Genomic DNA, 19411 nt, shown 5'->3' with positions numbered 1-19411 from the left:
TGCCTTGCTAAAAGACACAATTGTAGAACCTACTGAGGGAGGTGGTGATTAAACATTTTTTTGTATTATTGATTTAATTATAGAAAAATGCAGTTTATTAAAAAAAAAGGGAAAATGCTTAATATCCAACATTATGTCTTCAAATGCCTTTCGTCTGACCAATAGTCCAAACCCCATAGATATTTAGTTTACTGTCATAACAACATGATGAAAAACAGTAAATCCTCATATTTGAGAAGCTAGAACAAGCAAATGTTTTGCATTTCTGCTCGAAAAATGCATTTTCATCCGCTTATCCGGGGCCGGGTCGCGGGGGCAGCAGGTTAAGCAAGGTATTCCACACGTTCCTGTCCCCAGCAATCATTTTCAGCTATTCCTGGGGGATCCTGAGGCGTTCCCAGGCCAGATGGGATATATAATCCATTCAGTGTGTTCTGGGTCTACCCCGGGGTGTCCTACTAGTTGGACGTGCCCAGAAACCCTCTAACAAGAGACGTCCAAGAGCAATCCTGATCAGATCCCCAAACTATGTTTACTGGCAGAAATGGCTTTACATGGGTCAATACCGTCATGACCATAGGTGAGGGATGGAAAGGAGATAGACTGGTAAATCAAGAGCTTTGCCTTCCAACTCCAGTACCCGAGATACTTGAGCTCATTCGCTTGTGGCAGTAACTCACTCCCAATGTCTAGGAGTTGAAAGATAAAGCTTTAACACTAGCCCTAACTTGGAGTGAGCTGAAGAGAAAGAAGGGAAAGCCGGTTCATCAGGACCACTTCTCCATTGGCTGTAATCCACCCCAGTGCATACTGGAGGACATGGTCTAAGAAAACTAGCAGAACCAGATTCTCTGCAAAGAGATGCAATTCTGAGGTTCCCAAACCGGACATTCTCCTCCCGGTGCCTTGAGATCCTGTCACAAACAGAACTAGTGAAAAAGGGCAACCCTGGCAGAGACCAACATCCACTGGAAATGTGTTTGACTTTATGGCGAGTATACAGACACAGCTCTCACTTTAGGACCAGATAGCTTGTAGCAACAGCTCCAGTGAGCAATATTTCTGCAATGCTGCCCACAGGATGCCCTGGGGAACACGGTCGTAAGCCTTCTCTAAGTCTACAAAACCCATGTAGGATGGGCAAAGTTCCATGATCCCAACAACAGCCCTGCAAGGGTAAGAGCTGCTCCATGGCCTGGATAAAATTCAGATTGTTGTGGTCAAAGCCTCCTTTCCAGCATCCCAGTCTAAACCCCTGGGGAGGCTGACCTGTCTTCTGCTTTAGGAGGCCCCTGGGCCGAAGAAGTCTTTGAACATGGAGCTGCCAAAGTATTATTCTAAACTAGCATTCAAAAAGCAAAGATTAAGTAAAAGTCAAGTAGTCTGAATGATTCACAGTTGAGCTAAGTGAATGTTATTCAGAAAAGTTTTCAGTCTTCCTCCTCTGCATGCTTACTATACTCAGTAAATAAAAAGAACAACAACAATCCCAGGAAAAGATGAATATCAATTTTATTCCTCAGGTTCATCTCAGAAAACAAATGTTTCCCTTTCAGTACCAGCTCAGAATAATGGAGGCTTGTCCTGCACCCACGGGTCCCGAGGCGTCGCCAGCCGAGGGTCGGCAAATTGACCTGACAGAGGACCTGGCCCAGCAGCTAGAGGACATCATTAGCACCTACCAGGCTGACGAGATTCCCGCTGAGCCAGAGGACACAGAGGAGGTCACAGTCGTCAAAGAGGCGGACACCCGCAAGGACCAGAAACTGGAGAAGAAGATGCTCAAAAACCTAGGTGTTTTTCTTTTTTTCAAAATGTTTTATTGATTTTAGCTGAGGTGGGTTTCATTCTGCTCAGTCAGCAAAAGTCCAAGTTGCACTGAAACTGATAGGTGTGTAAGTAGAGCTGAAATGCGTGTAAGTGCATCCATCTGCAACAGACGAGGTAAAATAGTATTTCCACATGCCTTTTATAGTTGGCGATAGATTCCTTGCCATCCCTATTCCAAAAATCATTTCAGATAGCTTACATATCAGTGTGTGATAAATCTGACTCATATCGTGCTCTGGGGTGATCAAAACGAATTAAACTCAAACTTGACTGAAGTGACTGACGTGCGATGTTAAATTTCTGTGAAATTCTCTGTGGCTGTTCAGGGAAGGAAGCCATGCTGCTGATGCAAAGTTTGAACAAACTCAACACACCAGAACAGAAACTGGAAGCCATCATCAAGAAGCACGCTGAGCTGGTGAGTGGATAATTGTTAAACATTTGAAAGAGAAAATATTCAAATGGTATGTATCTTTATCCTTATGGGGCATGTGGTGGGTTTTTCTGTGTGTTTCTAAAGTTGGAGGAGCATCGGAGCGACCAGAAGCAGCTTAAGGTTCTACAGAAGAAGTTGCTCCAAGTGATGAAGGAGAAGGACCAGCTGCAGAGCGAGCACAGCCGGGCTGTGCTGGCTCGCAGTAAATTGGAGGGGCTTTGCCGAGAGCTGCAGAGACACAACAAGACCTTAAAGGTTCTTCAGCCCCTTTCATTTCTGCTCCTCGTGCACAACAGTATAGTGAACGTATTATTTGAGAATAATTCAAAACCAAATCTCTTACAAGCATTGGATCTAATCTGAGCTACTGACACTGCCATTTGTTAGTTGAATTTTGTTGCCAGGTGCTGTGACCATATGCTGTGCTCTACAGGAGGTGACATCAGCTGGCACCAAACATCAGCTGTTATGTCAAAGCTCAGAATTTGACCTCCTAAACGGCAACAACTCACTTTGTAAAGCCAAGTGTTGTTCAAACCGCAACGCCATAATTTCTCTTCTAATTCTATTGGAGATTTGACAGTTTTTCAAAGATACTAAGTAAAGCTCGTCAGCCTGATTTAAATGAAATAATTGGAAGAAAGCTACGGTATATTTACATTGCATGTAAGAGAGCAGATATTTCAGTCTATGCTGTAGACATGATGCAACTTATATGTATGTTACATCAAAAATACTGAAAATTAAGCTCTATGTAACAATGTCATGCAGTCTGGGAAAATAAAAACAATTTAAAGGAATATAAAGAGAAAGTAAAGGTGAAAATGGCTTAGTAATTTCATGGCAGGGTGTAAGTAATAATTAGATATAACAAGTGACAGTCTAAGTGTGTTTTAGACTGACTTCTAAAGTAATTACAAATCAGATTACCAAAAAGTTGGGACGCTGTCAAAAACATGAATAAAACAGGAGTATGATAGTTTTCATTCAATTGAAAACTGTAAAAATACTATGTTAAATGTTTAAATGATTATAAATATACATTGCACTCTGATTTACAGAGGGTCCCAGCTGATTAAACAATTAGTTAATCGACAACAACTATTTCTTATCAATTAACATTTCAATTATTTTCTGGTGCAAAATGCCAAATGTTAACATTCTATAGCTTCTCAGCTGTGATGATTTCCTGCTTTTCTTGGACTAATATCACAGTAAAGTGGATATCTTTTGGTTTTGGGCTGTAAGTCAAACAAAATAAGCAACCTGAAGAAATTATTTTAGATATCTTGAAAGGCATTTGCCACAATTTTCTGGCATTTTATTGACCAAACAATTAAATTACAAAAAAATATAGTTTCATACTTACAGCAGCTATTCCAATTGGGTACATGTGTGTACGGCATAGTTTCTAGACTTTTGATTTGAAAGGAACAGTGGGTATAACCACAGCTTTCATTTTTTTGTTGAAAGAACTTTACAGATTTCATTGCTGCATGGACTTCTGGGATGTTTTTAAAATCAGAGGACAAGCTAAAGATGTCACTGTGCTAACTGCAAATGTATCATCTACAAGATAGTTTTAAGCCTAAACATCCATCAACTGTAATGCAGGAAGAGACCCTGCAGAGGTGCAGAGAGGACGACCTGAAGAGGAAAGAGATCACCACCCATTTCCAGGGGACGCTGAGTGAGATTCAGGCCCAAATCGAGGAACACAGCAGCCGCAACACCAAGCTGTGCCAGGAGAACAGCAGCCTGGCAGAGAAACTCAAGGGGCTCATTACACAATACGACCAGCGAGAGGCGGTATGGATCCTGCCACATACTGAGCACACATGGGTTCAAAGCAGCTTTATCTAAAACCTCACACATCTGGGCCTCTGTCAAACACACGAGTTATTTGCACATTTCACCCAGGTCTTACATTTATTAGTTACAGTGTTGCAGTTTTATGCAGCCAAAGAATCCCCGAGCAAAAAAAGAAACAGCTTTGTCTCATAAATCCACCTGATTGTCTTCTAGAACCTGGAAAAGGTCTTCAAGCACAGAGACCTGAAAGAAAAGCTGCTGGACACCAAACTCACGCAGGCCAACATGATATTGAAGGAGGTGGAGGAGAAGCACAAGCTTGAAAAAGAGCTTGTAAGTTTTGTGTATCAGATTTTAAGCATTTTTAATGCCATATTTACAATTCTAATGCTAATTTTCATGGAACGTTTTCATATTCCACAGCTGCTAAAACAAGTGGCAGAGTATAAAATCAAAGTCAAGGTCATGAAGGAGCAAGAAATCGATATGAAGACCCAGGTACAGTAACAGGGCATCATGAGCAAAATTGACTTGTTTTGCTGCCTCTCTAGAGGAGCGGTATAATATTTTTCTCACCATTTCTCCTCAGCTCGATATGTACTCCAAGAAGTTTGATGAATTCCAGGGCACGGTATCAAAGAGTAACAGTGTCTACAGCGACTTCAAACAGGATATGGACAAAGTAAGAGCGGTTTTACAGAGTATTTGAAGTCAGCTTCATAATATTGGTTATATTATTTAGTTTATCTGGGAAAAAAAACAAGAATAAGAGAAAACAATCCCATGAGATTTACCGCAATACTAGATCTGACAACTGTATTATCCTACACTCAGTTGTGGCCCCTATTTTTAGAAGTGGCTTTGATTGTGCACTGTGTAACGTGGGTGTTTTTGTGGTGTAGATGGCCAAGAGAATGAAAAAGCTGGATAAAGAGTGCCAGTCATGGAAGTCTCGCTTTGATGGCTGCAACAAGAGTCTCCTTGAAATGGTGGCAGATGTAAGAAACATTCTTCTTCAGACATTTATTGCCCAATACAAGGATTTGGTTGTTGGTATGCTTCAACTAAAAGCGAGAAAGATGTCCCCACTTTAATGCATTTAATCCTTTGCAGAAAACAATAAAGGAGAAGGAGTTTGAGCTCGTCAACATGAAGAACCAGAAGCTTGAGAATCTGTGCAGGGCTTTGCAAGAGGAGAGGAAGAGTCTTTACGAGAAGGTGCAGGGAGCCGGAAGTCAAGCAGATATCAAAGCTCCTGAGCCAACAGAGAAGGAGGGCCCTGAGGTGCTGGAGACCGCTGAAGTCCCTAAAGACGACGAGGCTGTCCAGAATACTCCAGTTCCTGTATCCGCCGCCCCCGCCGTGACACCAACATCTGAGACTCCACGGACCAAGGAACTGGCTAACCTGAAAGCTGAGCAGGCCCGTCTGAAGGAGATCGCCAGCTCTTTCACAATCTCTCACATTGCACCCACAGACACGCTCAATAGCCAATCACAAGGACTCTCTGAGGGGGGCGAGGAGCCACAGGAGAGCCAAACAGAGGAGAGCAACGCCGAAAACCCCCAGGAAACCGTGGAGGACCCAAACCAAAAACAGAGAGATTTGGAAATGGAGTCAGTTGATTAATGCTACAACTAATGTGAAAAAGAAGTGTGGCTCATGTGAGATTTCTAGCAATAAAAAGAAAAATGCTGGCTTTGAGTTCGGTGTCTGATCCTGATACGTCAAGATTTAGAACGTTTGTTTAAGTAGCTTTAAAAGGCCAACTACAACTTAGCAGATTTATGCCTTTTCAAACTCCCTTCTACTGTTTAGATTGTCCTGACTGACCAGAAGAACTGTGTTAGAAAATAGTCAAACAGGTACAAGAATGTGTACATGAACACAATGAAATACAACCCGACTCCAAACAAGTTGAATAATACAATGATTTGCAAATCCTTTGCCAACTTCAACTCCCAACGTGTATTTCAGCCTCCAATTCTGTCCAGTTTTGTAACAATTCAGACACTAGAATCGGACACAATTGCTACGGCGAAGAAGTTTGAAATTTGTGCATCTGACTGACTTCATCTCTATATAAACAAGTGCTGAGTCTTACTGGTATTATAGTGTGTATCCCTCATGACAAGTTGATGGACGACACATGTTTCCTAAGAATCCCATGTTTTTCGATTTAACATCATTCAGAATATCGTTTAAAGAACATTTGAAATGAGAATACAGAATACGGGGAAAGATCCAGCTACTCCACCTCCTAAATTGTACTTTACCAGCAACATAAGTGAAAACACCTCCACATTTACCTTTCGTGAAGGTAAAACAAGCTAGAAGACATTTAGGGGGCCTCTAGCAATTTAGTATTGCTTTTCCAAAAAGTTGGGGGACTCACAGGTAACGAGAAAAGTCAAAACTGAAGCAGCAACTACCGTAATAGCCATAATTATGTCAGACCCTTGCGAGCTGGTTATATTTAAACTTGACGAACCCAGGTTTTTAACAGTTTGTAATAAATGTGTTGCAGAGCTCCTTCCACAGCCACAGAAGATATTGTATAACCATTCTCCAAGTATTCCAAGTATTTAAACTGTAAAATCAGTGGAGTGCCCCTTTAAAATGAGCTCTGTTTACCCATTTACCCAGAGTGGACTTCGAAAGAAAGCAGACTGTCTCACTCTCACTATCTCACTGATAAGAAGCTATTACAAAACAAAGTCAGAAAATGGCTGAAGGAGCAGACCCGACTGGAGCGAAAGCTCTCACAGCACTTGTTGAAAATGGAAAAGCTCTGCTGGACCTCGCCAAGAAGGAGAGCGGGGAAGGTAGGCAGCATTTTGTGAGGCTGGACAAGTGCACTTAAAATAGACGTGCAGACAGCGTGTTCTGCAGTTGGCAGGCGGTTCATGGTCGAATCATGAGTGGGGGTGAGCAGGAGGCATGTCAATCATTAGACGTAAAAAACGACCTCAAACAAACATTAACTTCATCCACTTTGTCTCACACAGGGACTCTGCAGGAATATATCAGACAGAAAATCCGCATAGAGCAGAAACAGTCTCTGCTGGGTCTGATTGAAGCTGCTGCAGATATGTACAGAAGGTTATGAGCCATTCACACAGTATATGATCAGTCTACAAAATACAATTTCTATTAAAATAAAAAAGTAAAGCTTAATAGCAGTACAGATTGGGTTTTGCATTCTAAGACATGCAGAGATGATCTGTTTACTTCTATTTTTTTTCAGTTTGTCTGTTAAGAGGAAAAAGGATGCAGAGGACCTCTGGAGAAAAAACAATAAGTGAGAGTTAGAACTAACAATTCATTGATTAGCTGATCAATGGGAAAGTATTCTGCAACTGTTTTGATGTTCAATTTATTGTATTTCAAATGTTTTTTTAAGCTAAATATAAAACATTCCCTAGTTCCAGCTTCTGAATTGTGATAATTTGCTATTTTTCTTTGTCTTACATAATCATAAATCAATAATTTGGTTTTTCTACACAGACCAAACGATTAATCAATTAATTAAAAACCAAAAAACAATGGGCACATAAATCTATAATGAAAATAGCCATGATGACAAAGGACTGTTGAAATGATATGTGCGATCAGTTATTGGGACCTGGTCATCAAAAATACACATCTTTAACTTTAATTTTTTATGTCTTTACAATATAATAATAGATTTTGGTATAATTTACACTGAATTACAATGGCAATAACCAGAGAGGATCTAGACTCACTGAGGCCACCAGAAAATCTGCTTAGAGAAGCTTTCTGTGCATTCATTCATAAAATACAGTCCCTATAAGCTGAAACAAAAATAAAAACTGTTGTGTGACCTCTGCAGCTGTGCTGCTTTACGGGAAGCCATGCAGGACTTACAGCAACTAGAAGTGAGTTACTGATATAACAAATACTTTTTTGAAACATTCTTAACAGGGTGTTTTGTTTTACTGACTGTGGCCGATGTATCACAGGTGCAGTGGGATGCCTTTCTGCAACATTTGGATGATGAGTTACAACTAAGTGCTGAAATACTGGACAGAGAACATCAGTCAAAATATATTTCACCAGATACATCTCTCACTGATGCCAGAACAGGAGAGTAAGTTGGCTTCACTGAAACTGAACTGTGCTTGTCAAAAATGCTGTTATTTGGTTTGATCTATTTTGCACCAAAGTACTTGCTTCCAAAGTATTTTGTTTCTGTGTGTTTTGTAGAACAGTGACATTAAATAAATATCTTGAAGAAGGCAGAAAGACATTGCTGGTGCTAATCCGTCAGTTCTCCTGTCTACTCTGCCGTCTCCACCTTAAAGAGCTGGAGAAGAATCAGGTAAACACCAAACACTGAAAAGTTAAAGGTGGGATATACAACTGTCAGAACATTAATATAGTGAGTGTCAGCTGATCAATCCAAAAACAAACCGGGCTGAAAGAGACAGGAGCTTATTTCAGACAGACAGTATGAGAAAAGTAACCTATTTTTTAACATTTAAGGCATGTAAACATGTTCTAGTAGAAACGCCAAAAACCCTAATGAGTCTAAAAAATGACCATATGTCTCTATGAACTTGGATCGGATCTGTTATTATTCCTTATCTCAGTTCTTTTAAATACAATCTGTCGGTTATTACATCTTTGAGTCTGTACATGATGTTATTTTTTAGAGGTCCTTGGACGCACACTTCATTAAAGTGGTGGTGGTTTCATTCGGCTGCCAGGAGGGAGCTTCACACTGGCTGCAGGAGACTGGCTGTCAGTACGACATGCTGCTGGACCCTGAGCGGAAGGTCAGACAATAAAAAAGAATACACACTGGATACATTTCCTGACAGTAAGCTCGCAGTTAACTCTGTGGGGCGTTGCAGGTATATGCTGCATTCGGCCTGGGAGCGTATCTGAAGAAGGTGTTAAACTTCAGCAACATGCTGCACTATGCAGAGTACGTGGTGGACAACATGGAGTTTCCAAGAGGGCTTCCGTTAATTCAAGACGACATGTTTCAGGTAAAATGAGGTTTGCAGCTTCAAGACTAAAGTTGTGTATTGGCAAGAATCTGGCAAAAGTGGGTTTTTTTTTAAATGCATCAGAACAGTAAGATCTGCATTTGCATTAATCACAGTCAGAAATATCAAACATCATAATACAAATTGTTGTCTGTCTACTATGGATCTAAACTACTGACTAAATATTGTAAAATATAGTGTTGATTTTTATTATCATAAAACATATAATATATATTATTATATATTATAAAGTATTCCTATTCCCAAGTGGAAATTCCCATTTAACCAACAAAAATACAATATTGGGAAGTGCTTGTTTACATTTGTGTAACTATGCAAAAGTAAAAAGAACTTTCAAGCTCAGATATAAATATATATTTTCCTGATAAAATGTCCTTTCACAATAAAATAAATAATTCATGACTTTAATTTTACTATTTGGGTTTTATTTGTTAAATGTTATCATTTTTCCACCAATGACTAATTTAGTTTACAACTCCAAAGAAAGTTTAATAAGGTTCATATCTGTTCTTTGTTGTTTTTGTTTTGTCTGTATTATTCAGCTGGGAGGCGACTTTGTTTTGGACGAACAAGGGAGGGTGCTGTTCTCTCACCGCTGCCAGAGTCCCATAGACAGACCCTCAGTGGAGGATATTTTATCTGCACAGTGAAGATGAATCTCCTTCCTGCACCACACAGGTTAATTAAAAGGAAAAGAAACAAGTGATGCTGATAAACAGCTGGGAATATGACTTATTGCTAGGCCAAGCTGTAAAGTTATAAATATTATGACAACAAGCTTTAAGCAACAAACTTAAAGGATTTGACTTGTCTATAACAAATATAATATTACATTTTACTGTACATTGAGTATTACTTTTGTAAAACTACTGGTTCAACTAATTTTGTATTAAAAATCTAAAAAAAGACAATAAATCTCTTCAATAAAGCTGTAAGTCTGCAGAGCATGGAGTGAAATCATTTGGTAAAGCCCTTTTAAATTTAATTCCAACTGCACACATCAATGTGACAAAATCAATATTATAATATCAATGTCCACCATCCTATGCATTCATATTTAATGATGCAATGTTTGCTGTTGGAAATGTATCCAGTTTGCAATACAAGCTAAGAGAAGAAGGAGCATTACACCACAGCTAGCAAAGCTTAAACAGCACCAGGTAGTTTTTCCCCGAAGAACGGATTCTGCTGCTGCGTTCCTGAGACACGGTTTTCACACTACATACCGAATTCAGATAGATTTAAAAAAAAAATGGTTGATTAATGTATGAGTCTGTTCTATTGATCAAATGAAATCAACATTCCCAAGAATCCATGGTGGTGTCTTTAAATATTGTTTTGTCCAACCAACAAACTAAAACCCAAAAGGCGTTCACTGCACAACTGTATTTAACAAAACACTAAGAAAACCACAAAATATATCAAATATATGTACACACACAGTATATTCTGTATGGGTCTATGTGATCGGTAACTTACATGAAATATGCAACCACCAAAAGCTGAAGTCCACCAAAAACCACATTCCTCAGAAAACCACATAACAGAAATGTTACCAAACCAGTTATATCACGGTGAAATATAGGTCACTCTAACAGAAAGCTTTGGTAACCAAAAAACTCAGTAACCTGAAGCCTGGAACCTGGAAATATATGTTGCTTTCTCTGAAATGCTGCATTTTTTTTGGTTAATGTTCACGTTAAGCTGCATTCTGACTACTGGAAGTCCCGAGGCGTAAAAGTCATCTGAGTTCAGTGAAAATTATGAAACAGCAAACATTATTTATTAAATTAATTTAATAAGGCTGACCATGCAGAGCAAATATATGTTTATGTATGTATATATATATAAACTAAAATATTGTCCTGCTACACAGATTTCTGACCTCTAACCATTTATCCTGGGGAAAACATCTGTACTGGGTTTCAAGGCGATCCATTCAGTAGTTGTTGACATTGACATTGTTTCACTCAAAACCAAGAATTTCAACCCTATGGTGGCACAACAGATTACGTCAGGGGATCACCAACGTCATTGGGATTCATTTTCTGGCCGCCATTAAAATCTGTACCAAATTTCATGACAATTCATCCAACTGCTGTCAAGATATTTCTCTAAAAAACCACTCAGGCTACGTTGAGACTGCAGGAAAATGTGACCCACATTTTTTGGTCATGTGTGACTCAGATCCGATTTTTACAGTCTGAACAGCACAAATCCAAATTTTTTCAAATCGGATCCAGGCCACTTTCATATCTGGTCCTAAATCGGATACATATCTGACTGCGGTCAGAAAGCCCAGGGGGAGATGTGTTCTCCTCCAGGGTTGACCCCCTTCACTTACACCTGAGATCAGCTTGGTGTTAAGAAGCTGCATACTTTATTACCTTATAACTGTGATTTGCACTGCACATTTACTGCTAAGTGACCTTCTTTACTCATTTCTTTGCTTGTCTCCTGCTGCATAGCACCCGCTCTCTCTCTCTCGCTCGTCCACTCACTTCACAGACACTTACACATATAACTTGCCCTGCCTTAAAGGAGCCACGCCATTCTTATAAGGGAAAGTTGATATAGGCCACACTCAGATACAGATACAAATGAATTGTATCTGAGCAAAAAATTCCAAATTGAGCATCATGGCCTGCAATATGAACGTAGCTTAAGTCAAGAGGATACCTTCTCTGGGGACCATGAATGTTTTTACAAAATTTAGTCACAATCCATCAAATAGTTATTAACTTTTTCATCCTGACTGAACCAAAGTGGCAGACTGACTGTTTGAACCAATATTACCAACTCTGAGGCAATGCTACTATCATGGCTTGAAAAGAGAAGACAAATTGAGTACTTGAGTACTAGGTTCATTGGGTTTACAAACGTTATGCTGCAGATGATGCGCTTTGTGACTTATGTATTCATCATTCATTATCATTAACCATTTATCCGAACTCGGGTCACAAGGGGGCTGGAGCCATTCCCAAACATTGGCCAAGAGGAAGAGACTATTCGCATTCACACCTGTTATGTATATGGGGGCCAATAAATAAGATAAGATAAGATCAGATAAGACTTCATACATCCCGCAGTGGGGACATTTAGTTGTTACAACAGCTCAAGAAACAGACACATAAAGAAAACAGAATAAAGAATATAAAAAATAAGACATAAACATACATTCTATACATACAATTCTGCTATTTGGCATTTGTCATTAATAAATATTATTTGCGTTTGTTTGTTTTCCTGAAAGTACTTTGCATTTTACAGATATTGCACATCGGAGAAAATATATTTTTATCATGTTAAATAAGTTGTTGCAGGAAGTAATAAATCACAACACTGACAGCTTTGCATAGTAAGCATATTTAAGTTCTTGAAAAGATGACGAGTGAACTCAAGGAAAGAAAACAGGACTTTGACCAGGGCCCCACTCATCTCTTTAAAGACTCGTGTCGTCTCAGACATTCTCAGAGTGGAGCTGCTTTAACACGCAGCAGCTTGTTTCAGACGTTAGATAATCAGCAGAGATGGCAAATGTAGACCAACTGATTGAGCACATAGGAGGCTTTGGGCCTTTCCAGAAGAAGATCGTTACTCTCGGTTTATTTCCGTTGATATTTTTTTCTTTTGTTCTTGTCGGCGTTGTTTTCCTAGGGCACACTCCGGATCACTGGTGCTGGAGTCCTGTATCAGAGCTCCTCCAGCAGGAATGTGGGTGGACAGAGGTCGAGGTGCGGGAGGCCACTGTTCCCCAATCTGAGCAGTCAAGATCCTTCAGCCGCTGTACGAGATTTGCACTGGACTGGCACAAAAGCCACAACAAATGCACTGAGTTTGACTGGCTGCTGACTCCTAATGAAACCCAGTTGCTGCCTTGTGATGGCAGCTGGATGTTTGATAAAAGCCACAGCACTATTGTTTCTGAGGTAGGTACATTTTCCTTTCCCTTCAAACATAAACAGTGTTCTAAAATATGAAGCTGCACCTCCATCGCACAATGTCATCAGATAATTTATCTATAAATCTTTGATCCTGCAGCTGATTACTGAAGATACACCACAAAAATTAATGTTTTTATGTGGTTTGGTGCAACAAACTGTGCTACAGAACAAGACATTTGAGAGAATTCCTCCCTTGACATCAAATGCATGTCCTATATCAGAAAAGTTCTTTGAAATGTTTTTCTGTATCTAAACTTTTAAATTTGGACTCCTTTTCTTTTCTGGATTTCCTGATCTATAATTGTTTTTATTATTGCGATGTTAGAGTCATTTTCATCTCTGCCACTTTGAGATGCCAGGACCCCCTTTCCTGCCACTACTTTAAGTTACCCTTTGTGTCTCAAATGTGATAGGCAGATGACATTTTACACCTAAAAAAGGTCCCCTTTGTATTTCAAATGGGATGTCCAGACGAGCCTCTCACACCTAGAAAGGTCCTCTTTATGTTTTAAATTGTGATGTGCAGAACTAAATGTAATTACTGCAGGAGGCCACCCTGGGGGGGCAGGATGTCGACGCCAGACCCCTGGTTTGCATATAGGTGTGCCCCACACCCTAGTGGGTGTTCTCCAGGCATGAATTGGGCAGTCTTCTTCAATTCTGGGTCTTTCTTCATTTTCATTTTCATTTTTCTTCATTTTCTTCATGTGTTGAATGACCTTTCTTTGCAAAGAAATAAACCTTGTCGGCCGGCAGAAGTCTCTATTTCATTCTTCACCAGCAGCAGAGAAAATTTCCACTACAGAGATTGGCATTATAATCTATCATCGAGCATAATCTAAGATTAAATACTATGTTTTTGATTCAATTCCTCTTTACATTTTTTCCTCTCAGTTCTCATTGGTCTGTGAGAAATCCTGGCTAGCTGATCTGAATCAAGTTTTACTGGCATGTGGATTTTTCGTTGGAGCTTTTGTCACTGGCTATCTGGCTGACAGGTTTGTTCGTTACCCCACAGTCTCCATCAGTATTTAAATGTTTACTTTGCTTAAATAATACTACATCTACTTTTCACAGGTTTGGCAGAAAGCCATGTTTCATTGCATCGATGGTTGGCCTTGGTATCTCAGGCATCGGGGTAATGCTGTCACCATGGTACCCGCTGCTGCTCGCTTTTCGATTTCTACAAGGATTTTGTGGAAAGGGAGCGTGGACAGCCACCTATGTACTTGGTATATTCAAACACTGGACCTTGTGAAAACGTTCTCTGTCTTAAAATAGCCAGACTCACCATTGGTGGAGTCGAACACACACTGGTTAATGAGTAAACACAAACATGCTTTCTACAGTTCATTGACGTCATGCTGCAGAGCGCATGGGCTCAAATTAACTTTTTTCCTCAGTGTCTCTTAACTGTCCTGATTTCTTTCTTCTTTTAACTGTCTCAGATTTAACAACTAACCTCAATACCCCAAATTGAGATAACTCAACATCAACATGCATCACTTCATTGAACTGCTCTCTTGACTCAATCAAGATCAAAGTTGTTTGACTGTTTTAGAATAACTGGGGACATATGTAAGATGTTGGTCCGTCCGTTAAATCATATCATCTTTTTTTGGTTACAGTGATTGAGTTTTTTGGATCAGACAACAGAAAAGTTGTGTCCATGGTGAGTCGGACTTTCTACTCCATTGGCATGGTCATCCTGCCCGGTCTGGCTTACTTCCTGCCATCCTGGAGGACTCTGCAGCTGGTCATGAGTCTGCCCTGCATCCTGTTCATCTTATACCACTGGTATAAAACATTATATATATATATATATATATATATATATATATATATATATATATATATATATATATTATGAAGGTAGCTCTGATTTTGATATTGAAACCCAAAAGATGACTGTTTTTTTTTTTTTTAAAGGATTGTTCCTGAATCTCCACGTTGGCTGTTCTCACAAAAAAGAACTACAAAGGCCATGGAAGTTGTTGCGGACATAGCAAAGTGCAATGGGAAATCATTACCACCTAATCTTTCAGAGGTATGACAGCATTTCAAAAGGCTGTGTGTCCTGCTTACACCTTTGCTGTTATAAACTTTCAAACTGTGATTTGTCAATGCAAATGCAAACCTGGAAATATGATTAAACCGTTTGTTTCAATATTTTTAGATGATCCTTTTGGAGGAAAAGAAAGAAGTGGATCCTGTATCAGGAATGGATTTGTTCAGGACACCAACTATAAGAAAAAACACACTCATTTTAACTTATGCCTGGTGAGTCGGTTTGAAGTTACTTCCTGCTACATGATACCAGAAAATATCATATTGATTGTTCCAAGAGAGATGTGCTCGCAACTTTAAAATTTAAATGTTTCTTAATATTCCTCTCATCCAGGTTTACGAGTACCGTTGTGTTTCAAGGCCTGGTCCTGCGGCTCGGGATCATAGGCAATGACCTCTACTTGGATTTCTTAATCTCCGCTGTGGTGGAGCTTCCAACCGGCCTCATCTTCTACCTGCTGGTTGACAGAATTGGTCGACGAACCCTCATGGCCATCACTAACTTAACCGCTGGCATTGCCTGCCTCATAATCCCCTTCCTCTCGACAGGTAGGTAGAGCCAACAGTGCATGTAGCATCAGGTGAAAAATGTTAAATGGGTTGTGATCATTTCAGAACAATCATAAAAAACATTTCTTGTTTGGTTTGTAAAGTGATGATGCTTCTACTTGGAGCTCCTTTCCATCCTGCCTTTTGTCTTTTGTTTTCCCCTGCAGATTATGCCACCTTGAAAAGGTCGATAGCGATCATCGGGAGGCTTTCTGTTGCGATTGGATTTGAGACCTTGAGCTTTGCAAACACAGAGATGTATCCAACATCTCTCAGGTGTGATATTAATTTGTTTTATATGTGCTGTGGAAAATGAATAACAACATGCACTATAGACTACTATGTACAAAACTTGAATATGGAAATGGATCATAATGTAGGGTAATGTAACCTCAGACACCCTTTTAACTTCCATTGACAAATTCTAATAAAGGTGAATCAAATTTGGCCACGTCCTCAACGATGTCAACAAGAGGCAGCATTATTTTTGCACAATTATACCATGAATGGAAAGCAAGAAGAACAGAAAAACATGGAGCCACAGATGTCTGCAGAAAGCTGCAGATATAGCTATCGGTTAACCCTCTGGGGTCTGAGCCTATTTTGGCCGTTTTTTAATACTTTTGATTTTGCCCTTCATGTCAAAAATGTTTACTATACCCATATTTGGTATCCATTTTACCTTTAACCTACTTTATCAACATATTGAATTGAAAAATTACAATAAAAACCACAAATGTGCTCAATCAACTGTTTTTGAACTTGAAAATGTAAACATAGGATACAAACATAAAAAGGTAAAAATGTAAATATAATAAAACTATATACAAAAAATCCCATAAAAACATGTATATTTATAGGCTTTTTCCCCCCTTGTTAGCTGCAACTCTTCAAAACAAACTATGTGCGAAATTACACAGAGAGCTACACCAACGCTCAAATATTTCTGTACTATCAAATTAAAACTATCATATCTTTGGTTTTACACGACCTAGGAATGTCAAACATAAATTGGGAGAAAGTTTTAAGTCTGTATGTTGGAGTGAAGTTGATAGCAGCGTTCCATGTGACCTAGTTTTTTTGTTAAACGTCACATGATCTGATCAGGACGGCACCATCATAGACCCCAGAGGGTTAAAAACCAAATAAAAGGAATAGAAAATTTGAATGTGTCACTTGATTGTGGCTTGATTTGTTTTTTTTAATTTCTCATAGAAATCTGGGTGTGTCAGTATGCTCGTCAGCCAGTGACATCGGAGGAATTGTGGCCCCATTCCTGCTCTACAGACTGGCCAGTATCTGGCAGGAGATGCCTCTTCTTCTATACGGTGAATTTTAATTTTCCTTCACATTCCACCATGTCTTTCAAATACTCTTAGTTCTCTTCAACAACACATAGGCAAATATCAAACTTACCAGATATCTTTTTCTGTCATAGTAGAAAGTTATTTCTCTTTGTTTCAGGTGTGATGTGTGTGCTGTACAGTGGATTGGTGACAAGGTTGCCTGAGATGAGTGGAGTCGCCCTGCCAGAGACCATAGAGGATGTGGAGAATCTAAAAGGGTAAATGGATTTTATTAAAATGACGTAATGAGATCCATTCATTCATTCCAACACTCTTAGCAGACACTCTTTTCCAGAGCTGATAATATTAAATGTAACAACAGCAACTATCCAAAATGAAATGGTCGCCATTAAACCAAAGAACCAATTCTAAGCAGTTTCAAAACAATGACAAGAAGACCAGCAATACAACTCCCTGTTTCCCATTTTCATAAAACAGGATGGAGGTAAATAAATAAAGCATAAAATAGTTTATGACACAAGAGGAAGAAGGTGTCAAAATGGGGAAAGATGGCAGGAAAGGTGCGGGAAAAGGTGACAATCTGTGAATCTGACAAGAACATGCTTGTAATTTGTGTCTTTCTTGTGTATTTGTGTTTTCTCACAGAGGCAAAGACAAGTCGAAGAATGCCGAGGGCTTTATTTTATGATTGAAGCCTCCAAGATCTGGAACATTATTGGATTCTTTTCTACATGTTTGCTGTGTTTATAATGCACATGATGCCCTGGTGTAGCCTGCTCATTAGATTCACAGCCAGAGAAAAGTACTGTGAAATGTACTACAGTGGCTGTTATTGCAGTCTTGCATTACATTAGATATTCTGAGGCTTAAAGGTGTTAACTACATACTTGCTAGGAAATCTAATGGAGTATCATTCTTATATATTTGCAACCTTGCACCTAACAATGCAAATCTTCTGTAGTTTTATTCTTTAGATTTTATACTTTTTTATATTTAGATGAAAACAGAGCTTAGATGTTTCACAAAAGCAGTAGAATTGTTGATTTTTGTCCGTTTTCTTTGTGTGTATGACATGTGTCTGTTACTTAGCAGGACATCTCAAAAACTTGACTGACAACACTGATTTAAAGCAAATTGCAAAGAGGAACTTCTTCACCATGGGTCTATTTAAAACAAAAATGACAAGTCTGGTATATTTTTATTTGTCTGATAGGTCAACAAATCCCATGAAATGACCAAAACTTCTAACAAATGGAGATCTCCAGAGCCATAGAAAAAATGATTAGACCATTGTTTTCTTCAATTTCTTGTTCATTTTAATGCCTGGTACAACTAAATGTACATTTGTTTGGACAAATATAACGATAACAACAATAATAGCTCATAAGAGTTTAATTTAAGAGCTGATATCTAGTCATTTTCCATTTCCTTGATAATGATTTTGGTTATTTTGAACAAGAAAGCAAGGAGAAAACAAGGATGGTCGAATATTTTTTTTCCATGACTGTATATTTACACCAAATCAGGCATTGCGGTAAAAACGAGGTATATTAACAACCGCCACTCCGGTGGTTCACTGAATAACAAGTGGTTTAAACATTTTTACACTAGCCCAACCCTAGAAGAGCTGAACAATTGATCAGAATTTTATCAGAATTGCATCACAGACTAATGTAATATTACACTCGCAAGAGGAACGATATTTGTGAAAGGCAAAATATGACAAAATACCATTCTGAAATGAGTAATATGGTGCTGCAGAAATGTCCCGGTCTACAATTGATTTTTATACAGACTTAAAAAATATTTGTCTTTCACGGCAGAAAGTCCAAAGTTTCATGAAATGTGTTTGTAGTTGAGCCTTATTTGGCATCAGCTACTACAGCACACCATGCAGTTGTTTTCAAAACTAACATGACATGCTCGTATCAACTCGGAGCAACCATGCAAACTTTAGAGAGGTGATCTCTATAGTACAGAAACATGCTGAATTTAAATGGCCTGAAGCCAGTGGGCCCAGAGAGAATCATTCCTCCAACAATCATGGCCACAGCACAACAGTTTTTCTTCTGTAAAAATGTGGATGATTATGTTACCTTGACAAAGTTATACACTCGTTGAGTTCTACTTTTTAAATGCAAATAAAAAGAATGATACTACTGTTTTTTTGTATGTTTCTCAAATGTCTCACAGTAGAAACTATGTTTCTCCTCCTGAAAGGTGTCTTCTTTGCGTTTTCCAACATCCAGACAACAATGCCCTTGATTGTTCATTTTTTTTAAATATCATACTGTATATCTAATTGAGGATTGGTTTTGTTAAGGCTTTTGTTCCATTGTAGGTTTACACAGAAAGCTTCAGAGCAGTCAACAAAAGCTGCCCTACATACGTGGTGCTGACTGAATGGGAAGACATGACCACAGATTGCAT

The 19411-nt window shown here is 39.0% G+C and overlaps 3 protein-coding genes and 1 long non-coding RNA gene across 5 annotated transcripts in view; 3 read left to right on the top strand and 1 right to left on the bottom strand.

Moving 5' to 3' along the window:
• LOC131988167 (uncharacterized) overlaps positions 1–19411 on the bottom strand; it is a 48826-nt gene that overhangs the window by 20339 nt on the left and 9076 nt on the right. Inside the window, exon 2 of the long non-coding RNA XR_009395858.1 lies at positions 17091–17230. This is a non-coding gene — a long non-coding RNA (uncharacterized LOC131988167). The remainder of the gene's footprint in view (positions 1–17090; positions 17231–19411) is intronic.
• Positions 1572–5707, top strand: txlnbb (taxilin beta b). The gene is made up of 9 exons (XM_059353204.1): positions 1572–1794; positions 2157–2248; positions 2351–2521; positions 3881–4075; positions 4292–4411; positions 4502–4576; positions 4668–4760; positions 4981–5076; positions 5192–5707. Exons 1-9 carry the CDS (start codon positions 1572–1574, stop codon positions 5705–5707), a joined length of 1581 nt encoding a protein of 526 aa, XP_059209187.1.
• LOC131988158 (prostamide/prostaglandin F synthase-like) lies at positions 6748–10048 on the top strand. Of its 2 annotated transcripts, none has more exons than XM_059353207.1 (9): positions 6748–6903; positions 7087–7180; positions 7326–7379; positions 7932–7977; positions 8062–8189; positions 8306–8420; positions 8755–8877; positions 8956–9093; positions 9657–10048. In XM_059353207.1, the coding sequence occupies exons 1-9, from the start codon at positions 6804–6806 to the stop codon at positions 9762–9764; spliced, it is 906 nt and encodes a 301-aa protein (XP_059209190.1). In that variant the 5' UTR covers positions 6748–6803; the 3' UTR covers positions 9765–10048. The 2 variants fall into 2 exon arrangements, with proteins under 2 accessions (XP_059209190.1, XP_059209191.1); XM_059353208.1 differs by having other exon boundaries at positions 6890–7005.
• slc22a3 (solute carrier family 22 member 3) lies at positions 12581–19069 on the top strand. Its single transcript, XM_059353203.1, has 11 exons — positions 12581–13043; positions 13953–14056; positions 14136–14290; positions 14687–14855; positions 14988–15105; positions 15235–15338; positions 15460–15674; positions 15842–15950; positions 16890–17002; positions 17139–17238; positions 17627–19069. Exons 1-11 carry the CDS (start codon positions 12645–12647, stop codon positions 17667–17669), a joined length of 1629 nt encoding a protein of 542 aa, XP_059209186.1. The 5' UTR covers positions 12581–12644; the 3' UTR covers positions 17670–19069.

The sequence above is a fragment of the Centropristis striata genome, chromosome 16 (genome assembly GCF_030273125.1).
Source record: "Centropristis striata isolate RG_2023a ecotype Rhode Island chromosome 16, C.striata_1.0, whole genome shotgun sequence".
NCBI lineage: Eukaryota > Metazoa > Chordata > Actinopteri > Perciformes > Serranidae > Centropristis > Centropristis striata.
The sequence above is the reverse complement of the archived record's forward strand: the minus strand, read 5'-3'. Positions and strand labels throughout refer to the sequence as shown.

Bases quoted from the DNA above. Each gene is read 5' to 3' on its own strand.
- txlnbb (XM_059353204.1), top strand. From the start codon at position 1,572: ATGGAGGCTTGTCCTGCACCCACGGGTCCCGAGGCGTCGCCAGCCGAG. The intron at 1,795-2,156 runs GTGTTTTTCTTT...GTGGCTGTTCAG, and splicing joins GAAGATGCTCAAAAACCTAG to GGAAGGAAGCCATGCTGCTG. The intron at 4,577-4,667 runs GTACAGTAACAG...ATTTCTCCTCAG, and splicing joins AAATCGATATGAAGACCCAG to CTCGATATGTACTCCAAGAA.
- LOC131988158 (XM_059353207.1), top strand. From the start codon at position 6,804: ATGGCTGAAGGAGCAGACCCGACTGGAGCGAAAGCTCTCACAGCACTT. The intron at 7,181-7,325 runs GTTATGAGCCAT...ATTTTTTTTCAG, and splicing joins GCTGCAGATATGTACAGAAG to TTTGTCTGTTAAGAGGAAAA. The intron at 9,094-9,656 runs GTAAAATGAGGT...TGTATTATTCAG, and splicing joins TTCAAGACGACATGTTTCAG to CTGGGAGGCGACTTTGTTTT.
- slc22a3 (XM_059353203.1), top strand. From the start codon at position 12,645: ATGGCAAATGTAGACCAACTGATTGAGCACATAGGAGGCTTTGGGCCT. The intron at 14,291-14,686 runs GTATATTCAAAC...TTTTGGTTACAG, and splicing joins GACAGCCACCTATGTACTTG to TGATTGAGTTTTTTGGATCA. The intron at 17,003-17,138 runs GTGAATTTTAAT...TCTTTGTTTCAG, and splicing joins GATGCCTCTTCTTCTATACG to GTGTGATGTGTGTGCTGTAC.